Below are 22,540 nucleotides of genomic sequence, written 5' to 3' on the forward strand. Positions count from 1 at the left end.
TAACAGTACAAACAAAAAGGAAGATAAACATAAGGAAACAATGTAAATAAACACAAATAAATAATAATAATAATACATATTTGTAGATAACTTATAAAAGAAAACATTCTGGAAGACATCTCACGACCACTCATTTGTTTCTCGCGACCTCAGGTCCCGATCCTCACATTCAGTCTATGGCAGGGGTCAGCAACCTTTAACACTCAAAGAGCCATTTGGACCCGGTTTCCACAATAAAGAAAACACCGGGAGCCGCAAATCCTTTTTGACATCTACATAGAAGATAACAGTGCATTGTTTTTCTACCTTTATGCTATGTACAAAAAAACGATAGTGTGTTGCTTATGAAATCAATGAAGTGCTACAGGGAAAATGAAATTTTATTTCTGTATGCAAAGAAAACAGTTTGATCATTTTAAACTCTGGGGAAAAAACATGCTGGGAAGGTTTATGTCATAAAAAGCAAAACTTAAATTATCCATATCCAAAACAAAAATCATGTGTGCTGTCATCCTTGGTGTACCAGAGCATTTAGCAGAGTGCTGACCTAAATTGATTTTTTTTATTTTTAAAAGCACACTATTTCCCTGAGCAATATAAAATGCGAAGTATAAGTGCCAATGTGTGAGATCCGCCAGGGGTAATTTCGAACATTGTGATGCATATTTTGAGCGACAAAAAATTTAACAGATAAAGCTGCTTTTTATTTTAATGTTATAAGTTCACAATAAATCTTCAAATTTAGATTTGCAATTAAAAAAAAGAAATTACGAATGAATATAGAATATACTTAAATTCATTACTCATCATTTATTTTCCAAAGCCACAGGGAGCCACAGCATAAGGATGAAAGAGCCGCAGGTTGCTGAACCCTGGTGTAGTCGGTCTCAACTGTGTTTAAGTGTTTGTCCCATTTTAAGAACACCGAGTCACTTCACTGGAGGTCATACTTTAGGCGGGAAAAATAAATGATGAAATAAAGGCTCGAACCTGAGGACGTCTGCTGCTTTAGTATCTTTTAGCTCTCCTGTTTACAATTTGAAATTGGCTTAAAAACATCTTAAGCTTCTAAGAGTGACATAGTCAAAATAATTCAGGGCCTCTTTGGTATCCTTTGGGGCATTGAATGTTTGAATGCTTCAAGTTGGTAAGCTCACTTACTTTAATTCATTGTTAGCTGTACAAATCTTAGCTAACCAGGAGAAACATGGCATTACAGAAGATCAGAAAGAGCAAGGAGGAAACAGCTGAGGTTTGATCACTCTACACACCAACTAACGATCATATAATCATGTTTTTATCTATTATAAGATAAATATAGTGTTTCTATGCGCTCTTACGAACGCGAAGGATACGGCGCCATCATGAGGCCTCAAAGTTATAAGTCATTCTCCTGTTTTTATTCTGTTTCATAGTGGACAGGGTTGTTTCTGAATGATTTGAAAACCAACCAGGAGTCCCTTGTGTTCGTGAAGAGGATGATGGCTGTGGCAGTTTCCACCATCACCTACCTCAGAGGCATTTTTCCAGAGGATGCCTACAGATCCAGATACCTGGAAGGTGAACACAAACACAGCCCTAGACGTTCAGAGAAGTTAAGGAAGTTAATGGGTCGTTGACAAATAAGCCTCAAAAAAGTTAAAAAAAATAAGTATTTCCAGAATGGTTGCAATGCATATTTTTGTGTCTGGAATAATGTGTTTATATATATATATATATATATATATATATATATATATATATATATATATATATATATATATTTTACCCTTTTCTTAACTTGAACACCCAAAAAATGTCAGGTGGCGCAACCAGATATTTGTCAAAATATATGTACTTACCTATCATTTATTCTAACTGAAAGTTTTAGTAAGTATCCCTTAGAGTGGTTACTGTGCTTTACACATTTGTATTTTGTGAGTATATTTTTTATTTACAATATATCAGGATTTTTGCATTCTATTGGCCAGGTATAAAATATAATTTTTACAGTTTTAGGTTGGTTGTACCACCTGACATGGAAAGTGTTACCGTCCACCTATAGGTTGATAAAAGCTTTTCTATTATTATTTATGAGACATCTACAAACCTTTTAACTCAGCCATGACAATTAGCAGGGTCCTCTGAATTATTTAATATCTTGAAGTCCATTATAACTACTTACTTTCAAAATAAAAGGTCCATGAGTACGGTGGTGCCACCCTGACATTTGAGAACATGCAAGTTGCTGGACAAAAGTTTTTTAAATAACCTTAGGTGCCTTTAAACTATTGATATTTATGAAATTATTTCAAAGCTTGTATATGTAAAATCATGCCATGGTGTTTTAATTAGAATTTATTATTATTAAAATACATTTTTTTAATAGTATTTTAAGTCAGTTCACTTGCTTGGACGGTTGCGCCACCCGATATTTTCAGGGTTTGAGATACTTAAAAATAAAATAAATCTCAATATTTGAATGTACTGAAATTGTATTTAAAATAAGCAGGTTTTATAGAATCAATTGATGTTAGTCTTAAAAATAACAAATTATTTCAAAAGAAAATAATGGTTTCGGACACAAAAATATGCACGTCATGTCGATGACCCTAATACATGAAGCACTTATAAGGAATAGACTTTTTTTTTTTGTTTCACACATTCATTACATTTTTAAGAATCTGTCTCACATTATCTTCAGCAAAATCTGATATTAATAAACAGAAGAAGATAACAATACAGGATTTGTAAGCATAATAGTAAGTCCAGAAAAGTTATCTTAAAGGCATATAACATTACAAGAGCATGATGTAACTCGTAGCACTTTATAAAATAATGAGAAATGCTTGTTTTGTGACTTTTTATTTTCCACCATTTCACCAGACTTGTGCATCAAGGTTCTGCATAAAGACCACAACACGCCTAGAGCCAGTGAAGTTGTTAAATGGTAATCACAATATTCCTTTCTTCATGTTTTAAGATACCATACAGCTAGGGTTGCCAACTTTCTCACTACTAAATAAGGGACAGGTGCACAGTGTCATGGTGGTGTGAGCATGATGTGTGAATTTCATATACTGATTCAACTGGAAATGCAGAAAGTGTGTATATTCCCTTTAATCCTTACTGTATCATTATGTAACCTCATGAATAAACCTCAAAGAAACCACAATTTGGCTCTTTACATCAAAAAACAGGCAAAAGAAAAATTTTATGCAAAAGAGGAGTATGACTCACCAAATGTACTTTTTCCATGGATACTTTTTGCTGCTCTTGACTGACTCAAGCAGTCTTTTGTCCTTTTGCACAGCCAAAGAGAAGTCCTTACATGACAAGTCACAGTTTACAGATATTTGTAGTTCATGTTTGATCAGCTCTGTGCTGCATCTGTTTCTTGAGTCTGACCATTTAAAGGCCATCAGAGAGAAAATCCTCTACACACTTTTTTGCAGGACTTGGGGCATTTGTGCTGTATACAAGTGATGCACGTGAGGGGGCCTGTGATTGGATGACAGGCGGTGTGATTGGCATATGATCTGCCACTGTTGTTTCATCTGATCTAGGATCTGTAGAGTACAGTCCGCTGTATTTACAAGATTTAATAGTCAATAAACAGGACAGTTGAGGTTCCATATGAAACAAACCAATTTAGCCCAATATACGGGATGTCCCAGCTAATACAGGACAGTTGGCAATCCTGAATACAGTAGAACTCATGGCTTCACAAAATCATAACCAACTTTACCTGAAGTAATAACCAACAAGGCCTCTTAAGGATGTTTTCACTGTTTTTGCATGCTTTCAAGGATAATGGGCTGCTTCGATGCATTGGAGAAGCAGTATGTAAGTGAATACATTCATGACTTCTTGAAATATGTAATGTTTCACCTGGTCTCCTATTTAGGAATAATTTGTCCCTACTGTTACATTTTCCTCCCAACAGCTCCAGGTTGTGTTCATTGGGGTACGTAAGTTAAATCAGAGGAGCAACTTTTATAATTATGCTTGTTGCATACAGTACAATTAAAAACTAAAACTCTGTACATGTTATTGCAATCTAGGTGTACACCAATCCAGATGAACCTGATGTGAGTTTTTCTCTCAGATTCCAGTGTTAAGAATATGACACAAAAAAAAAGTTGAATTATGACTCGTGTGCAGCCTGATGTACAGTATAAAAGATTTCAATTTGTTTTTATTTTTCAGCGCATCGTTGAGTCCTACCAATTCAAATTCAAATACACCAAAAAGGGTCCAGAGATGAACATCCTCAGGTTTGGTTGTCTGTATTAATAGTGTGGACATTGGGCTTTCCACATGATTTCATTCATAGTTATGTAAACTTCATAAAACTGCAGGAACAGTGATGTGGCGATGCAAGTAACTGTGGAGGACACCAAGAGAGCCTCAGTGCTGCTCATCAGGAAGCTTTTCCTGCTTATGCAGAACCTCGACGCCCTCCCCAACAACGTCTACCTCACCATGAAGCTCTACTACTATGATGACAGTAAGAGAGTGAATCAATCCAGAGTCTAGAGTTTGATTTTGATTGCTAGGTGAAAGCATTATTCCTACTCTCTCTCTTCAGTCACTCCAGCAGACTACCAGCCGCCCGGCTTTAAGGAGGGTGAGTGTGACAGCATCTGGTTCGAAGGGGTGCCTGCGCACTTCAAGGTAGGTGAGGTAAAAACGGCCTACCACACCTTGAAAGTGCAAGTGTCAGCGGAACAAGGTCGAGTAGAGAAGCTTCAAGAGGGGAACCACCTGAGGGAGATCAAGCAGGCTCCTCTGATAAATCCTCTGGAGAAGGAAACCATGAAGGTCTGTGCAGAAATAGGATTGTTCAAGAACAGGTTTTCAGTTTTAAAGCTGCAAGTTAATTCTAATTGTTGGTTAACACCCAGATTCAGGATCCTTGCAAGAAAAAATACCAAGAAGAGGATCTGCCTTCTGAAGATGGTAAGTTTAAGCTGCATCTGATACAAACTGCAACATTAGCCAAAAGGTAAACAATGTTGACTTTCCTTTAAACAGAGTCTGCACAGTTCAAGAAACCTACACGACCTCTGGCAAAGGTACAGTAGTGCTACAAGCAAGATTATTATATATAATAAGTCCTCAGGTTATGGAAAATAACTTTGTGTAATAAATGACGGTAAACTGGATAAGTGTTTTTTCTATTTTGTCCATTTCAGAGAAATAAAGCAGGAAAAAATCTGTCAAGGAGGAAAAGAAGACGTTAGCGGTATGGTTAAAGAAAACAAAGATGCCATCAGCCATGTGATGAACCATTGAACACATGAACCACTAGTTCTTTTTATTATCATTAAACACTGCTCAAGGTTATGTTTGAATTAATTTCACAAGAAAATGTTCCTTGCACAATGATTTCTACCTTCAAGACAGGACATTCCTGTCAAAATTCTTATATAGACAAAAAAGTACATGTAGTGAATAATATGGATATACAGAATAATTTTAATATTCAAAGTGCTTCATTTTTTCATTATTGTGTTTATAAAAATATCCTGATGTTTTTTTCAAGAAATAAAGCTGTATTTGTAAACATTCATTTCTGAAACTATAAAATGTTATTCTGTACATGGATGGCAGTCCAACTTACTGATACCGAACATGCTGCTCATGCCTACACTTGAGTAGCTGAAATGTACCAAGTCTCAGTAAATGCTTATAAAAATCTTAAATGTAATTAAATTGGCTTGATGATAGTGCTAATTAATAAAGATTCAAAAATCTAATTTCTGCTGTCTCATATTTCTTTAGGGATTTCTCCTCAGTTCACATTTATTTCACACTCAGGAAATACTAATACCGCTTCAGCTCCTTCAATCAACGACTTGTCTCTCATCACTTTGAGAATTACTTCTGTCCCTGAGTGATGGACATGTGGTTCAGAACCAGTTCATCCTGTTCCAGTCTCTGAGTCAGGGTGGCAGCCCTCTAAACATGTCTTAAAATAAGCTGTCCACGTCTCCCATCTCCACGAACACAGTTTTCAGCTGGGAGTAGTGCTCGATCGTCACCTGACCGTTCTCTCGTCCTATACCTGGTGAAAGGAAAGATTAGAAGTTAGTTGATCTAATGTGACAGAACTAGACTTTTCATAAGGACATGGAGTTAAACTTCACAAAGAGACAAACTTTCAAAATGTGGTGTTTAGGCATACTGCTACAACACTTAAAATAAAATCCAATCCAATCCACTTTATTTATATAGCACATTGAAAAAGGCAATTAAATTTAGCAAAGTGCTGCACTGTAAGATAAAATAAGTTAAAACACACAGAACATAAAACACACAGAGAATAAAATAGAATAAAGTAAAAGAATCGTGATAAAACAAGTAAAAACTTAAGAAGAATAAAAACACTAAGAGTAAATAAAAATCAAATAGAAGAAGAGACAGAGACCACACAACTCTCACGCTGGGTTAAAAGCCAAGGAGTAAAAATATGTTTTAAGGCGGGATTTAAAAGTCAGTAATGTTGGGGACAATCTAACATGGGGGGGCAGCTCGTTCCACAGTTTGGGGGCCACTGCTGAGAAGGCACGGCCACCCCTGGTTTTTAGCCTGGTCTTAGGGACCACAAGAAGCTGCTGTCCTGTAGACCTGTGATTTTTAACTCCTGGTCTGCAAGCGTATCAAGAGATCATACCTGACATTTTGAAGCCTCCAAAAGGCACCTCCACAGGGGTGATGTTGTAGTTGTTGATGAAACATGAACCAGCTTTGAGGTGTTCAACCACACGATGGGCTCGCCTAACATCCCTGAAAGCACACAAAGATATAAAAATAGATGTGGTTGGTTGTTTGTTTCAGTTTGGGTATTTGGTCCTAAATAAAATAAAAAATCTACTTTAGTCTGTACCCTTCCAAACTGTGGTAATATTGGGTTATTGTACTGCTTTTCATTTAAAGCTCCTATGGGGATTTTTTTTTAATTAGTTCTGAAATGGACTGAAACTAATAGGGATTTGTCTTTATGAGCTACAAAACCAAATAAGACCATTAAAGACATAATTGAAGAACAATTACTTCCATCGAATCATTTTTAATGTCTGAACCTTGCTGGAGGTAGGTACCAGACTAAGTGGTTAACTTTTCATCACCAAATAAATACAGAGAACTACTTTGTTCACAGGGATCCACCAATCAAAAGTTCCTGACGGGAGGTTTAAGTCCAGACTCTTTAGAAAGCTTGAACACAAACAGTTGAAAAAGTCACATCAGTTAGCTGGAGGAGCTTCCCTAAACGACTTACCTGGTGAAAACTCCTGCTGCCAGACCCATAGTGGTGTCATTGGCTCTCTGCAACACCTCCTCTTCTGTTTCAAACGACAACACGGACATGATGGGGCCAAAGATCTCCTCCTTCACACAGGTCATGTCATCTGTACAATCAGCTGTAACAGAGGAGGGGAGGCGCACCTTTAAACTGTATCCATAAACGAGTGAATGTGTGATGATGAAGACAGATTTAGAAGAGGAGGAACATCTAAACTACAGACGCATTGTTTTAATTTCTCTGAAAGTCAAATATTTACGTACAAAAGAAATGTAAGTCTTACCCAACACACATGGTGTCATGTAGTATCCATCTTTGAGTTTGGGATCAGATGGGACAAAAGGTTCACCTCCACACAACACTGTAGCACCCTAAAACAACAGCTCCTCATTTAAACTGCTGCACAAAAACTTTGGATTTAGATAAAGCAAAATAAGTTATTCAAAGTGATCTTACTTCTTTCTTTGCCTGATCCACAAAGGACAGGACTTTCTCCAGGTGAGGCCGATTGACCAGTGCTCCCATTCGGGTGCTCTCCAGTAGCGGGTCACCTATCTCTATGGCCTGGGTCCTCTTCACCACCTCCTCCACAAACTCAGGCAGAATATCCCTCTGTACAAAGACTCTTGTACCGTTGCTACAAACCTGTCAGTTGACATCGTTTTAGCACATGAAGTAGCTCAAATGCATTGAAAAAAAAACCCATAACATATGAAGTCAACAGACCTGGCCTTGAGACAGGAAGTTAGCCATGAGAGCTCCCCTCACAGCATTCTCCAGATCGCTGTCCTCAAAGATGAGCAGAGGAGATTTCCCCCCAAGCTCCAGCGTCACAGGCTTCACCCCTTTTGAAGCCATCTCCATAATCTGAGGGTCAAAATCACACAGGAGGAGAATAACGTATTGATAATATTAGTAATAGTATACATTACATATTAGGACAGAAAAGACAGGAATTTTTAACATCTTACACTCTAACAAGTTACGGTAGTTATAAAGGTATTTTGGATTTAATATTTACTATGTATCATACTTATAAAGCCAAGAAAAATTGACAGCGTGTAAGAATTTTACTCTTATCATTCCTTTTTTTCATACTGGAGATCATTGCAGCTCATTAAAAAAGATATATAGTCCAGACAAGCAGGTAAAACACAAGAGCAGACTGATATAAGAAAGAGAAAAATGAATATACCACATCTAGTTTGATAAAATGTCATTAAAGCTTTTATACGACGGGTAAGATTGCGTCAATAGATTAAGAAAATAAACCGCAAAATAAAATACAGATAAATGAAAAGCATCAAAAGCCCAGCTCCTTGCAACTATGGTAGATTATTTAAAATATTTAATAAGGTAACTAAAAATAATATGGGGCTCCGGTTTGGCTTAGTGCTTGAGTTGAGTGCCCTACGTGTACAAGCTAAAGTCCTTGAGCAAGTGGCCCTGGTTCGATTCCAACTTGTGGCCCTGCGTCTTTCCAAACTCTCTTTCCAAGTTTCCATCTACTCCATTATCCTCTCAAGAAGGCATAAAAGTCCCAAAATAAACAGACAAGAAAAATAAAATAAAATAAAATAAAACACAGGTGTGTAAAACCACATGTAAATAACTTGGCTTTAACTGACCTTCTTTCCTGTTGGCACACTCCCAGTGAATGACACCTTGGCGACATCAGGGTGGTGGCACAGTAAGCTCCCTGTTTCCTGGCCGCCCTGCACCACATTGTACAGCCCCTCTGGAGCTCCAGACGCAGCATAGACCTCTGCCAGCATGACCGCCGTGACAGGAGTCACTGGTGACGGCTTGAACACCATGGAGTTACCTATTTTGGATGACAGATGAGAGAGACAGCTCAAAATGTTTGAGGTTATACGTACGACAGGCAATGCACGAGACTCTGATTCAGAAACTGGCCCTATAAAACACATAAAGTTATACACAAAGAGGAGCGTTTGAAATTGAATGAGTTGTTGTATCAAAACAGTTTGAGGATTTGTGCAAAGAGACAGTGCTAATATTCTATTCTAAAAAGTTGCATTAGTGCCATCTGCTGGTGAAAAGCAAAAACAGTATGCATGGAAGATGCATTCATATTTTCCTGCAATTGAACAGTATGTGTTGAAGTTGTCACAGTTTGTACCAAATCAGACAACAAGAGCCAAGTAGATGAAAACTGTAAAGCAAGACCAAATAAATTGATTGCAGATGAATCCAATATGATGCTTATATATAATGCAAAGAGTAATAATACATGTTTTAAATGTTACAACATAAGGTTTTTCAAATCTCTAACCATTAAGATTTTATCTGGTCAATGGTGAACTTCTTTGCAGCTTTTTTCTGCATGCTCTCATGCAGTTTCCAAGTTATTCTAATACATATTAAATAAACAAACACAGATGAACATATATATGAATATATATCATTATCATTATATATGGAAAACTAATTATAAAGTAATTCATACCACAAGCCAGTGCTGGAGCTGATTTCCAGGCTGCTATCTGAAAAGGATAATTCCAGGCACCAATACCAACGCAGACTCCCAGAGGCTCTCTGCGAGTGTAGGCGAAAGATCCACCTGGCAGTTGGACATGCTGGCCTTGGGGAAACAAAGGCATTGTAAAAAGAAAACAATGTAAAGAAAGGTGACATTTTCGAAACCACGGTCTTAAAACTTCTGCACAGTTTCTGTCATGATGTTGCATAAAGCCTTTTGTAAAAGCCATAATTTGGTTCCTGTTTAACAACTTAATTTTGATTTGAACAATTAAGTTCATCAAGTAAGATTTCTTTATTACAACAACATGGAAAATCTTGGGTCATATTGTTTAGAACATTGAGTGAATCTGCTCACTGTCATGCCAGAATCATGTATGTCATTTGCCTCCAGCCTCCACAAAACATAGAACTAAGGCTTGACTGTTGCACTGTACCAACCTGCCAAAGTGCTGGCCAGCCCTGCATAGTACTCTATACACAGCCTTGCAGAGTCCACATCCAAACGAGCCTCTGTGATGGACTTCCCATTGTTGACAACCTCCATTTCAGCTATCTCCTCTCTCCTGCTCTGTGCACAGAAGGCAGGGTAAGTGCGACACATCTTGTAAGTGGAAATGTTACATCACTGCACGGATCCAGACTTTATGTGGAAATGTGTTGATTGTGTGAAACCAAGTGAGGAACATCAAGTATTTTAGACATAAAACATAACCAGTGCGTTTTGATTACAGCATTAGACATGAAGACACAATCAAAAGAAAATCACCTCAATCTTATGTGCAGCATTTATCATTATCCTCCCTCTTTCCATCCCAGACATTTTACTCCAGATGTCAAAGGCCGACTGTGCAGCCTTCACAGCCAGATCGACCTCCACGGCACCACATGGCTCCAAATGACAGAGGACTCGCCCTGCAGAATTAAGCACATGCTGATGAAAGGTGAAAGTTATCGTACACTTGTGACTCACCTAGAATACCATAGAATAGAATACCAGATTCCATAATAATAGAATTTCACAAATTCTGTCATACTTTCTATTATATAATATACACTGAAAACTATTTTAGACAACAGTTGTCCTTTTCATCAAGATGAGAAATATAGAGTCTTCATTTGAAGGATTAGAGGATGTAAGTAACAAAATATTTACTGGGAATAAGCTCAAGTTTAGAAATACCACACAGAAACCATAGAGTATTTTTTAACATTTCTCTATTCAGCTGTTGTCCTTATTCTTATCAAACAAGGATCCATCTCTTCCTGCTGCTGCTGCTGCTTCCTAAAGGATTTAAAGATAATAATTTGGAGGCACAAGCTAAAGAATGTTGTAAGGCACTACCCAAAATCTGCTGACAATGGAATGGGAAAAAAAAGAAAAATTATGAATAAACACACACACACTCACCATTACTGATTACCTATGGAAGAGTGAAAGCACCTCATAAGTCAAAGCCACCACATCTAAATAGTTTAACATTTCTTGACTTTGGCTACTCCTCTAACTGCGTCAGGGCGAAGCATCTCATTTACATGCTTTTGTAGGTAGTATTAATGTCTCTGCCACATCGTGTGGCTTTTTTGATTTGGCTATGAGTTCAGCTACTAAGTACCTAGCTTTGAGAGCTCTCACAGACACCGTTAAAACGTTTCCTTTTCAACCACCCATATTACGCTCTTCATCCGAGTTAGGAATTTGTCCAGTGCCCAGTTTGGAGTTTTCATTTTTCCTTTTTGAATATTTATCTATCACTGTTGTTCGCCTACGTCTTGTCACATGCACCTCTCACGCACATCATTAATTATATTGCCTTAAATTACCAAGGTCATTAGTGCACTATATTGCCAGACAGTGGGTGGGTAGCCCAGGTCAGTACATGGACGAGTATTGAATTACTCTGCCAGTCACTACACTGCAGGCACAGTTGCACTCCATGGCAAATTATTTGCAGTACATCAATAATATTTTTTTTAATAATATATTTTTTTGACTAATTAAGTGAAATTGGAAAATGTCCCACGGCACACCTGACGATCTGTCCAGGCACACTGGTGTTCTACGGCACAGTGGTTGAAAATCAGTTTTAACTCATCCCAAATTATAGATTTTAACAGAAACCCCACCTCTGACAAGGCAAATACTCAAAGCTTAGGATTTTGGGGTGGCCCTTGGGGTGGCCAACTGGATTTCAAGGGGTGCCAATTCCCACTCTTGGCCACCCCTCTGAACACGCCACTTGGGCCAAGTCATTATTAAAGTCAATAAAAAGTTCACCACCACACAGTGCCAAGTAGATATAAGTTCATGTAATCATATGACTGCTCTAATCCACTGAAGGTGCTCATTAAACTGTGACTACAGAGTGACTAACACATATGGGACAAGCATGTGAGCAGAGTTCACTTCCCTTGGATGTAAGAAAATCAAAAGTGGATGACTTATTGTTACCTTTGAAAAAAAAGACAAATACATCAGAGAATCGAGATGATCATGCAGTAAGGCAGTAACATAATGTTGTTTTCGACAGGCATATATCTTCGCAAAGCAATGACCAAAGTCCAAGAAGTGTCAATAAAGTAAACATTTAGAAAGCAAGGAGCTAGTAATACCAGACTGTTGTGTGTCTCACCTGTAGAAGGTTCATAGACCTTTTCTTTATTGCATTTCTCATGGCTTGTCCTCCTTTCTCCAGCCCAGAAGTTCAGCGGGGCAGTGATGTCTACTGAGCCGGAGGACACGCATCGCACCGCCGCAGAGAGGGGAGCAGCTGTGGGCCTCCGCAGAGACACAGCAGTGAGCCTCTGGAGCATACTATAAGTGGTGGCTTTACTTCAAGTGTGGCTGGGAGCTGAAAAACATACAATGTGTAGGTGAAGAGGTGAACGTCAAGCGAAACAACAACAAACCCGAAATATAAGAAGGTGCAGAAATCAGCACTACACTAGCTACAAGTTGAACCAGCGTACGTTAGCAGCTGGCACAAGCTAGCTGATTTCCCAACACTCAGAGAAATGTTGACTTTGTTTTTAAACCTTTGTAAAAACTTACTCAGAGATTTTTAAAAACTTACTCTAGCTTTAATGTTGTCAATGTTAATGGCTCATACTCTCATACTAGAGAGGGCCGACCACGCAACGTTACATATGCATTCAGGTGCTGTAGAAAGAATCGGACAAATCTGTTTCCAAATGAGAAAGTGAACGTGAGTGGGGATTCAAGCAGGAATATTATCTTTTTAGTCAAATAAATTACTGGTACCCTAGTTTACGTATTTTAAATATATCACACAGGCATATTGTGGACCAAAGTATAGATTGGCGTGGTGGTCAAACAATGTTGTATTGTCAATTTTTGCCTGATTTGTGATTTGCATTAAGTCATTCGGCTTAGAATATAGCAATAAAATACAGTACATTTTACTGGTGTTGTCTCTTGTTTTTCATACAGCGAATTAACATTAATACACCGAAGTACGACTTGCACGACCTTCCAACTTTCGAAGTTGGACCATCCGAGGAGCACCTGAATGCAGCATAAGTAAACGGTAGGGGGCGGGGTTACATCATGTGTCATGTCAATGATCACACTATTTGATGTTTTGACTGTCAATCACAGAAAGTGGCGAAAACAAAATATTAATTGCAAATGAATAATGCTAATAGGTTTGACTAAGGGTAAATATATAAAAATAAATGTTAATGAATAAATGTAGTTTTATTGCATGTGTAGGGAATTAACTGTTGCCTACCTGCAGTACACAACAAAGAACTGCTGGGAATACTCCAGGTTCCAGAGGAGAGGGTTTGGATGGTCTAGATGGATGGTTTGGAATAGATAATGTTGAGTTTGCCCATCCCACTCCTGTCAGTAATATAACCCTGTGGCTTTACCCTGAGGTTAAGTGGACATGAGTGTCCTAGAAATGAAGTGAGAATAGAGAATGAATGAGGTTGGAGTAAAAACAAGTGTGTATCTGAGGGGAAATTATTATAGTAACCTTAAAATATATACAGATGGATCTAAGAGCGCAAGTGGTTGTGTGGGAATTGGTGTATGTATACCAGAATTTGAAATTAATTTGGCTAATCTGTTTATCTATCTATCTATCTATCTATCTTTCTATCTATCTATCTATCTATCTATCTATCTATCTATCTATCTATCTATCTATCTATCTATCTATCTATCTATCTATCAATCTATCTATCTATCTGTCAGATAGAACTGTACATAGTGTGTATACATCTGTAATAGTTGCCATATTTTATTCTATTTTATTCTATTTTACCTTTATTATTGCTATTATTATTGTTATTATATTTTTTAACAATGTTAGTACATTGTTGTATTCCCCTGTTCCGTGTTGTAAGCTGCTGTTACAAAAGAATTTCCCAATAAATTATATCTAATATAATCTAATAAAAGGCTATCTAATCAGTTATCAGTGTATACAGCAGAAATGGTAGAAGTAATCATCAGTCTTCAGTGGGTGGAGGAGGTCAGGCCAGAAAGGGTGGTGGTGTGCACAGATTCAGTAGCAGTTTTGGAAAGCATTCACACATCAAACACTATTCGAGAAGATTTACTCATTGATTTACAACACAGAAACTCAAAAAAATTACCTAAGTACAGTACTCTAGTACATTTACTCTGTTACAGCTAAAGACCCAGCTCTTTGGGAGCCACTATGCACTTAGCTAGACTGTTCTCCACTGTTGTCCCCAGTGACAGATCATGTCTTCCATCTACAGTTGACTCCCACTGTCCTGCTCTACACTGGGAATCTGTGTTCAGCTTTTAAGTGACCCAGCACTTGGTACTTTGGTAATTATTGCGGTGATATTTATTGTTGATGATGATAATGGAAGGTCTTAAATGGTGGTTGCTTAATTTTAGATGATTATTTTATTTTAAAAAAAGAAATTCCTTACTTACTTTTGTGCATTGCCTTTACACTGCTTGCCAGTACCTGCACCCAAATTGACTTGAAGCACTGTGTTACTCTTACTGAGCTTGTTTCCTCTTGTCTAGATCTTTGCTTGTGTTATTCTTTTTCTCATATGTACGTCGCTTTGGATAAAAGCGTCTGCTAAATGACATTGTATTGTAACATTACTGTCCACCACTGGGAACGGGTTTGCATCGTGTGATATGATTAATGTAGTTATTTATTTAATTAATTTAATGTATTTATTTTGATTAGCTATTGATTTCTAAAATTATTATTATTATTATTATTATTATTATTATTATTATTATTATCATTATTTATTTATTTATTTCATAATTACTTAGTCGCTTAGTTTTTGTTTATTGTTTGGTTATTTGTTTTCATGTTTGCATGATGTAGAATGTTACCTGAAGTACAACACCCTGAAGTTACACACTCCGGTGCAGTAGGTGGCGGTATACACCTTTTTAAGTTGGTTGCCATCCGCCATTAAACAAGGGAAGAAGAACTGCTGCCTTGTGGGAGGAGCTTCGCCGCGATGATCTTCCAGCGCAGCAGCTCTGACTGCACACTGCAAGTATGGCCGGGGACAGTGAAACACATCTAAAGGATCGTGGCGAGAACACCACCATTATTCGTCAACCTTTCCTCATCGGTGTCTCCGGGGGGACCGCCAGTGGCAAGGTTGGCATCCTCGCTATCTATTTTAGTGGTTTTCTCGAAATGTCACAGTTAGATTTGAGCTAAATCACGCTAAGTGGGTCAGTCGGTAGCCGGTTGCTAGTTGATGACCGCGTGGCTTCAGCAGCTCAATGCTTGGGGTTTGATTGACAGCTCGATCCATCTGATTAACCATCCAGGTCCTCGCTGTCACCGGTCTACCTCAGCTCACTACCCTCAACTCTCACACTGGATTTTTTTTTGTGTTCGTTCAGTGTTATCGGTTCTCTTTGTACGGCCTTGGCAGTCAAGCAAGACCGAGTAACTTCAGGGTACGTGGAGATCTCACGTAGCCGCCTAGCTGAATTCCATCACATGCTAACAGTGCCGGGTGAACCAGACAATAGCTGTGGATACAAGCCGTTTGTAAACACTGCAAACTACCATCCATATCAGTGTATACTGTCCTAAATGTAACACTGAATATGTGTGTGGAGAAACTCTCGCTCTAGATTGTTTTCCATGAATTGATTTTTCAGTTAAAGTGACCTGAGATGACCGCTATACGTTGAATAACGTTAACCTAGATGTTTGTGTGATGAAGGCATAGACTGGATGATGACTGTATGAGGACTGCTGGATGAAGGCATGGACTGTATGACTTCCAGTACTGAAGATATACTTTATTGGTCCCCCATTGGGGGAAAATTCCTTTGTTACAACAGCTTACAACACGGGACAGGGAAATACAACAATGTACTAACATAGTTAAAAAATATAATAACAGTAATAATAGCAATGATAGAAGTAAAATAAAATAAAGTAAAAATAAAACCGAATAAAATAAAGTAAAAATTGAATAAAATAAAGTAAAAATAAAATAAAATATGGCAACTATTACAGATATATATACACACTATGTACACTTCTATCTGATAAATAGATATGGTAAGTTATTGCACTATAAAAATTGCACCAGGTTATTTAAAAAAAAACATACACAGTATGAAGAACAGTGCGATTCAGATGGATACAGTAGTTATTTGTGAATGTGCCAAGTCACATAACTTCCATGTAGTGGAATGAAAGATGAGAACAGATGATTAACAGGACTCAGCAGTGCTGGTGTTAAACAGTCTGATTGCAGATGGGATGAAGGACCGGCAGTAGCGCTCCGTGTGACCTCGGTAGATTGATCTGTCCCTTATTATAATAATAATAATAATAATAATAATAATAATAATAATAATAATAATAGTACATTTTATCTATAAAGCGCTTTTCAAGAATTCAAAGACACGGTACAATTTTAAAATCAATACAAGCAAGGAGCACAAACGAAACAAAACAACAATAAAATCACAATTTAAAAAGTTTTTTTTTAAATAGAGATTTGAATGTTGAAGGGTCAGAGCAGCTTTGGACACGAGTGGGGAGTGAGTTCCAGAGGGTGGGGGGCAGCTCTATAGCCTTTGTTCTTAATTCATGACATTTGATTTAAACAGTATCTTGTCTTTTTTTTTTTATCCGGTAGGGGACTATAAACCGAGATTTATTCCGACTACATGTAATGAACCCCTACAGTCTGCGTAGGCTGCGCTTTGCGGAGGCACGCTGTAAGAAATGACACACACAGACGTGGATGTTTCCGAATACGTCACCAGGTTGCTTTGTTATGAACAGTGTCTCCTACCCAATTGCGGGTTGCTACTTTTAACAGCCACGCATCATAAAGCCGAGGCACGAGTTAAACTTTTAAGCGGAGCTCAGTCTGGACTGGAGGAACCCGGTAGTGTAGGGGAGCCAGAGGGGTCGAGTCCCGTTATCGACCAAGTCTGGGGATTAGCTGGAGAGGTGCCAGCTCACTGCCGAGGTGCCCTTGAGGGAGGCAGTGAACCCTCAAACCCATCACATTGATATGTCTCCTGTTAATGAATGCCCACAGGGTCCTATTCGTTTTAACAGGGGACAGGGGTTTCTCTGTCTCTGCCCCCCACCCTCTGGAACTCTCTTGCCCAACACCTCAGACTCTCCCCCTCACTCACCAACTTCAAATCTGGACTCAAAACCCACCTATTTAGGAAGACTTTTAACCCATAATTGGTTGATTTTTTGCTTTGCTTTCCTTTGCTTATCTATTGTATAATTTATTTTTTTGTTGATACACTTTTAAAGTGCTTTTTATAAATAAAACGTATTATTCTTATTATTAACAATGCAGAGAGGCTCCTTTCCTTCCAGTGACGGTCCCAGCATACAGCTTGTGTTGTGTTAACTTTTTCATTTCGGAGAAGTGCCAAAGTTTGACAGGAGGAATGTCTTATGTCGTGTTTCCTCCTACTTTGACCCTCCTCCCAACTTTGTCCCAGTTATCAGCACACTGGCACTGAGCCAGAGTTCTGCCTCCTGAAAACCCCTCACATGGGACTGGAAGGAGGGTTGCCTTTTGATTTGAGACCATCAAGCGGCAAACTCCGGTCTCAAACGATGAAGCCAATGCGGAAGTGATATAAACTGCAATACATCGAAAATCCGCTAGAGGCTGGCTGCAGAAACACCGGAAACCACATAGATATGAATGGGAAAAAGACGATCTTTGCAGCATTAATAAACATGTTTACAGCCTGGTTCAAAAAACGGCTTGGCCCTACAAAGCTAATCTCTCTAATGGCATACACTGTACGGGGGGTGAATTTTTTTCTAACGTGACGGTTAAGAAGATATTAAGATTATGAGTTTTGCCCAAATAAGGACATGACTGACGTGACTCCCGGTTGGGAACACACAGCCATTGGCTAAGAGACTCACACTACGTCACACTCTGCCTAGTTGAGTTCCGCATTACCAATATGGCTGCCGCCGTCGATTTGCTTCAAAACAGCTCTCAGGAACAGATGGGTGACGTCACGGATACTACGTCCATATTTTTTACAGTCTATGGAGACCATATGAGTAGTGGGGTGATGCAATCTGATCTGTCTTGTCTGTAAGCAGCCTGTGGCGCAGAATAGCAGCAATGCGGATCTTTTGTATTTTCAGAGGTTGTTTGATTGATGAATAGATAGGTTATCATTTTGTGTCTATTGGCCTATTGATTATTCAGCAATAAAACAAAGCTCCCTGCCTACGTGCACAATGACACATACCTGCCACGTGACAAGAATAAAACAAAGAAATGTGTAACTAGATCATTTGTGGATTATCAGACATGATTCTACATTTTTTGATAATTAAACAAGTCTTTATAGAAGATGCTTTACATTGCTTCATGAAATTTCACAATAAGTTAGATCATGACTTTTCAAAGTCCAGTCCTTTTGTATGAAATTGTTGCATTTTGGTGTGGTGCTACATCATTTTCCTCTATTGAGGGTTTACAAGTTCATTGTGGTTTTAGTTTCATGGACACAAAGGAAACGGGGCCTCGGTCACCTCAGAACGCCCAGTCAGCACTGAGTATGAGGTTCATTCAGTTAGGAGGGTCAGTGCGGACAAATATGGCAGGTTGGTGGGAGTTCGCCTACACTTTTGTTAGCTGACTCATACAGGGTGGGGAATTCCCTTCCCTTTTCTTGGTAGTTATGACCGGGGGCACATCTTGAAACTTTTTCCTCCTTTCTTTGTGGACTGTACTGAAACAATAAGCAGTGATCCATATTTCTGTTTTTGCAGTCGTCAGTATGTGAGAAGATCATGGAGCTGCTGGGCCAGAACAAGATTGACCACCACCAGCGTCAGGTGGCCATCCTCAGCCAGGACAGCTTCTACAAGGTGCTAACTCCAGAGCAGAAGGCCAAGGCCGTTAAGGGCCAGTTCAACTTTGATCATCCAGGTATGTAGACAATAAGTAGTTAGTGTAATGGCACATGTATTCTCTGAAGCAGGAATGTTTGTTACACGTGCCTGGTTTCATTTCCCTCAGGTGAAATAATTTCTAACCAGTTTGAAACCAGGCACTGAATTTGTGAGTGGTACCTTCCTGTGGATGTGAGGCTTTAAAATAAACACACTGACAGGCTTTGCTAACTGAACAACACTTTTTGTAAATATATGTGGGGAAAAAATGGGATGTGGGTAACTTTAGCACTAATCAAATCAAATATTGACACTGAGATGACAATATCTTGCCATGCAAACTGTGAGGTTGAAATGAACCGTATGAACTGGCACATGCTCAGAAGTGTCCACAGTAGCATTCAATGCTAGCACGTCAAATCTTTCCTCAGTGCGTTTCTGGCAGAAGCATAGACTCCATTTTTGGAGTCTGACTTTGCCCCTCTCGCTCCTGCTTCCTTTCTCAGTCGATTTTAAAACGCCTCAGTCAGCAGGCCTTTCCCAGAGGCAGCTGCTGCCAGGCTCAGGCTGAAACCAACACCTGTTACACACTGAAGGGATTCCTGGGTTACCAAACGTGCAATGTGGCTCCCACGTGTAACAGCCATGATTAAAACATGACCTCTCTTAAAGATCATTCCCTAATGTATACCTTCTTATCCTCAGATGCCTTTGACAATGAGCTAGTCATGCAAACACTGCGACAGATCCTGCAGGGGAAGACTGTCCAGATTCCTGTTTATGATTTTGTCACTCATTCCAGGTAAACCAACCACTATAATGACCCGCAGAATATAAATCCTAATCTACATTAATGAGCCATATTTAACAGGCTCCTTGTGTTTTGATTTATAGCTTTATCATGATCAATTTACTTTCATTTACACCATTATTTTATTCTGATGACTGATAACGAGTGTGTTTCATTCCAGGAAGGAGGAGTTCGTTACAGTATATCCAGCCGATGTGGTCCTGTTTGAAGGCATCCTCATGTTCTATTCCCAGGAAATCAGAGACCTGTTTCAAATGAAGCTTTTTGTCGATACAGATCCAGACACACGGCTTTCACGCAGAGGTGTGTAGTGTGTGGGTTGGCAACCACAGAGTGTGCAAAAGTGAAAGAAGTTCTCCACCTTACTTAATTATTGTAATTAAACAATAAACTTGTTTCATAAAACATAGTCACCTCTTCTGATGAATAGCTGTAGATAGCAGTATATCCTGACCTATAATTAGTTTATAAGGTTATGATTTGCATATTTCATTATTTCTTTTGTTTCCTTGTTTCAGTTCTGAGAGACATCAGCGAGCGTGGCAGAGAGCTGGAACAGGTGCTGGCTCAGTACATCACATTTGTGAAACCAGCCTTTGAGGAGTTCTGTCTACCAGTAAGTGATGTTTCTGTAACTCAACAGCTGTAGTTTCACTGAGAGAACTGAGACATTTTAGATTTTTTCAATCTGTGCGGTTCAAAATGAAAGAACACTGCAGTACAGAGATCCTGATGAAGATGTTTATTTAACTTTGGTGTTAATTCATTGTTAAACTACGGGTTGACATGTAATCAGATTTGTACTAAACTGGCCTGATATCGAGAAAAAACTAACTTTTCCTTTAACTCTATTTTTCTACCTTTTTATTAGACAAAGAAGTATGCAGATGTGATTATTCCCCGAGGAGCAGACAACCTTGGTAAGCACAACTAATGTATGGTACATGTTATTATTCATATCTGAATGTGCAGTAGAAACTCAATTAGTGACTGTCAATGAGTTGCCTCAGGTGATGTCTCTTAAATCAGTGTGGGTTGATATTTAAATGAAGTCATATAATATGAGCTGTAAGTTAAAGAGAAGTGGGTTTATCAGACTGTCAAGATGGCAATGACATTCACTCTTAGCACAAAGTCCAAACTGAGTGGGTGAGTTGCATCTTTATGTAATGTCGGGCGTAATGTGTGAGGAATATTAAATGTCTCTCCATCAGCTGTTACACTTTGCCCGTCATGAAATGCAACCAATGCTTAAATGCAAAATCCTTCTCTCTCTTCTTATAGTTGCCATCAACTTGATAGTTCAGCACATTCAAGACATTCTGAACGGCGGACTAAGCAAACGTCACAACGGCTGTATGAATGGCCACAGTACCCCACGCCAGAGGAGGACCTCAGAGTCCAGCAGCCGGCCTCATTGACCCCATCGCACCTCTCTTCTCAGGGCGGAGAGGGGTGTGCGGGTGGCGCTGTAAATAATGCCTGTTGGCATCACTGTATTTAAAAAAGAAAAAAACAGATGCAAGAAGAATTGAAATGCCTTTTATTATAATTACGACTACTCTTGTTATTGGTTACTTTAATTGTAATTGTTAGGATTTAGATTTTGTCCACAGGGTAAGAGATTCTCTTGTTATTCTTGTGATGAGACCATGGGTTAAAACAGTCCCCATGCATTTTCCTCCCAGATTGCATTTTGTTTTTTATGTATCCCCTGCTGCTTCATGGAATAATTCATGCCGCTAATGAATAAAAAAGGGGAATCCTTTTTATTGCTTTTTTGTAATGTCTGAGAAAACTTGAACCCCTAAAGTCTGGGGAGTCTAATAAATGTTATGAAGGTTTCCAAATGAGGATGTGCATAAGAAGAAGAGCCGAAGAAACCAAGATTGCAACCTGTATTTGTACTGACAATCTTGGGGATGTTTTCTACACCTTGTTTTTCAGTGTTTATGCTCCTTCATTGTATTGTGTAGTGTAAAGTGTTACACTAGGTCTGTTTACCACACAAAGTGTCCACTACATTGATTCTGTGTTTGCAGCAGCAGGAAACACTACACAATTTTCCAATACTGATTGTCACATGCAGAATAATGTGACAAGACCAATGAAGCCGAAGGCTGAAAGTTCAAACGACTATTTCTGAACTTAGTGTTGTAAGTGTTATTTTGGCATACATTTTCCCACTAATTAATCGCTTGATCAAAACCTACTCAAATTATTCCTGTTGAATAAAAAATAAAAATATTTTTATGTATATTTCCTTAAATATACCAAATTTGGACAGTTTCATATAAAACCATCCCTGTTTAATATGATCAAGGGTACCGTTTGTTTTGAAATGAAGGGTATTCAATGCCACAGCAATATCGGTTTTCCCACAAAGACCCACCACAATGCCTCTGTGATGTTGCCTCAGGTTATCATGTACAGTAAGTATTCACAGTAGAAGCAGGTTTCCATTTTATCTCCAGGTCCAAATAAAAAGAAAAAAAGCTGTTGAATAAATTTTTGTATTCGATGTGCTGT

General features: G+C 38.6%; 3 protein-coding genes across 7 annotated transcripts; 2 read left to right on the forward strand and 1 right to left on the reverse strand.

Moving 5' to 3' along the window:
- The first annotated feature begins 926 nt into the window (after window positions 1–926).
- Window positions 927–5,741, forward strand: zte38 (zebrafish testis-expressed 38). Of its 2 annotated transcripts, none has more exons than XM_034702452.1 (12): window positions 927–1,252; window positions 1,416–1,560; window positions 2,866–2,929; window positions 3,789–3,825; window positions 3,926–3,946; window positions 4,044–4,070; window positions 4,189–4,256; window positions 4,341–4,489; window positions 4,571–4,803; window positions 4,887–4,941; window positions 5,017–5,057; window positions 5,178–5,741. In XM_034702452.1, exons 1-12 carry the CDS (start codon window positions 1,208–1,210, stop codon window positions 5,223–5,225), a joined length of 933 nt encoding a protein of 310 aa, XP_034558343.1. In that variant the 5' UTR covers window positions 927–1,207; the 3' UTR covers window positions 5,226–5,741. The 2 variants fall into 2 exon arrangements, with proteins under 2 accessions (XP_034558343.1, XP_034558344.1); XM_034702453.1 differs by having other exon boundaries at window positions 928–1,252; window positions 4,893–4,941.
- Window positions 5,269–13,291, reverse strand: aldh9a1b (aldehyde dehydrogenase 9 family, member A1b). Of its 4 annotated transcripts, none has more exons than XM_034702449.1 (12): window positions 13,208–13,291; window positions 12,424–12,642; window positions 10,560–10,705; window positions 10,232–10,361; window positions 9,759–9,893; window positions 8,917–9,113; window positions 8,015–8,155; window positions 7,745–7,933; window positions 7,572–7,659; window positions 7,265–7,406; window positions 6,659–6,771; window positions 5,269–6,049 (listed from the first exon to the last, which is right to left on the reverse strand). In XM_034702449.1, exons 2-12 carry the CDS (start codon window positions 12,602–12,604, stop codon window positions 5,955–5,957), a joined length of 1,557 nt encoding a protein of 518 aa, XP_034558340.1. In that variant the 5' UTR covers window positions 12,605–12,642; window positions 13,208–13,291; the 3' UTR covers window positions 5,269–5,954. The 4 variants fall into 4 exon arrangements, with proteins under 4 accessions (XP_034558340.1, XP_034558339.1, XP_034558342.1 ...); XM_034702448.1 differs by lacking the exon at window positions 13,208–13,291 and adding an exon at window positions 12,865–12,984; XM_034702451.1 differs by lacking the exon at window positions 13,208–13,291 and adding an exon at window positions 12,843–12,860.
- Window positions 13,292–15,256: 1,965 nt separating this feature from the next.
- uck2b (uridine-cytidine kinase 2b) lies at window positions 15,257–22,152 on the forward strand. The gene is made up of 7 exons (XM_034702454.1): window positions 15,257–15,429; window positions 19,078–19,237; window positions 19,906–20,002; window positions 20,172–20,314; window positions 20,530–20,627; window positions 20,883–20,931; window positions 21,296–22,152. Exons 1-7 carry the CDS (start codon window positions 15,325–15,327, stop codon window positions 21,430–21,432), a joined length of 789 nt encoding a protein of 262 aa, XP_034558345.1. The 5' UTR covers window positions 15,257–15,324; the 3' UTR covers window positions 21,433–22,152.
- The last annotated feature ends 388 nt before the right edge of the window (window positions 22,153–22,540 follow it).

This window comes from Notolabrus celidotus, chromosome 15 (assembly GCF_009762535.1).
Source record: "Notolabrus celidotus isolate fNotCel1 chromosome 15, fNotCel1.pri, whole genome shotgun sequence".
Classification (NCBI taxonomy): domain Eukaryota; kingdom Metazoa; phylum Chordata; class Actinopteri; order Labriformes; family Labridae; genus Notolabrus; species Notolabrus celidotus.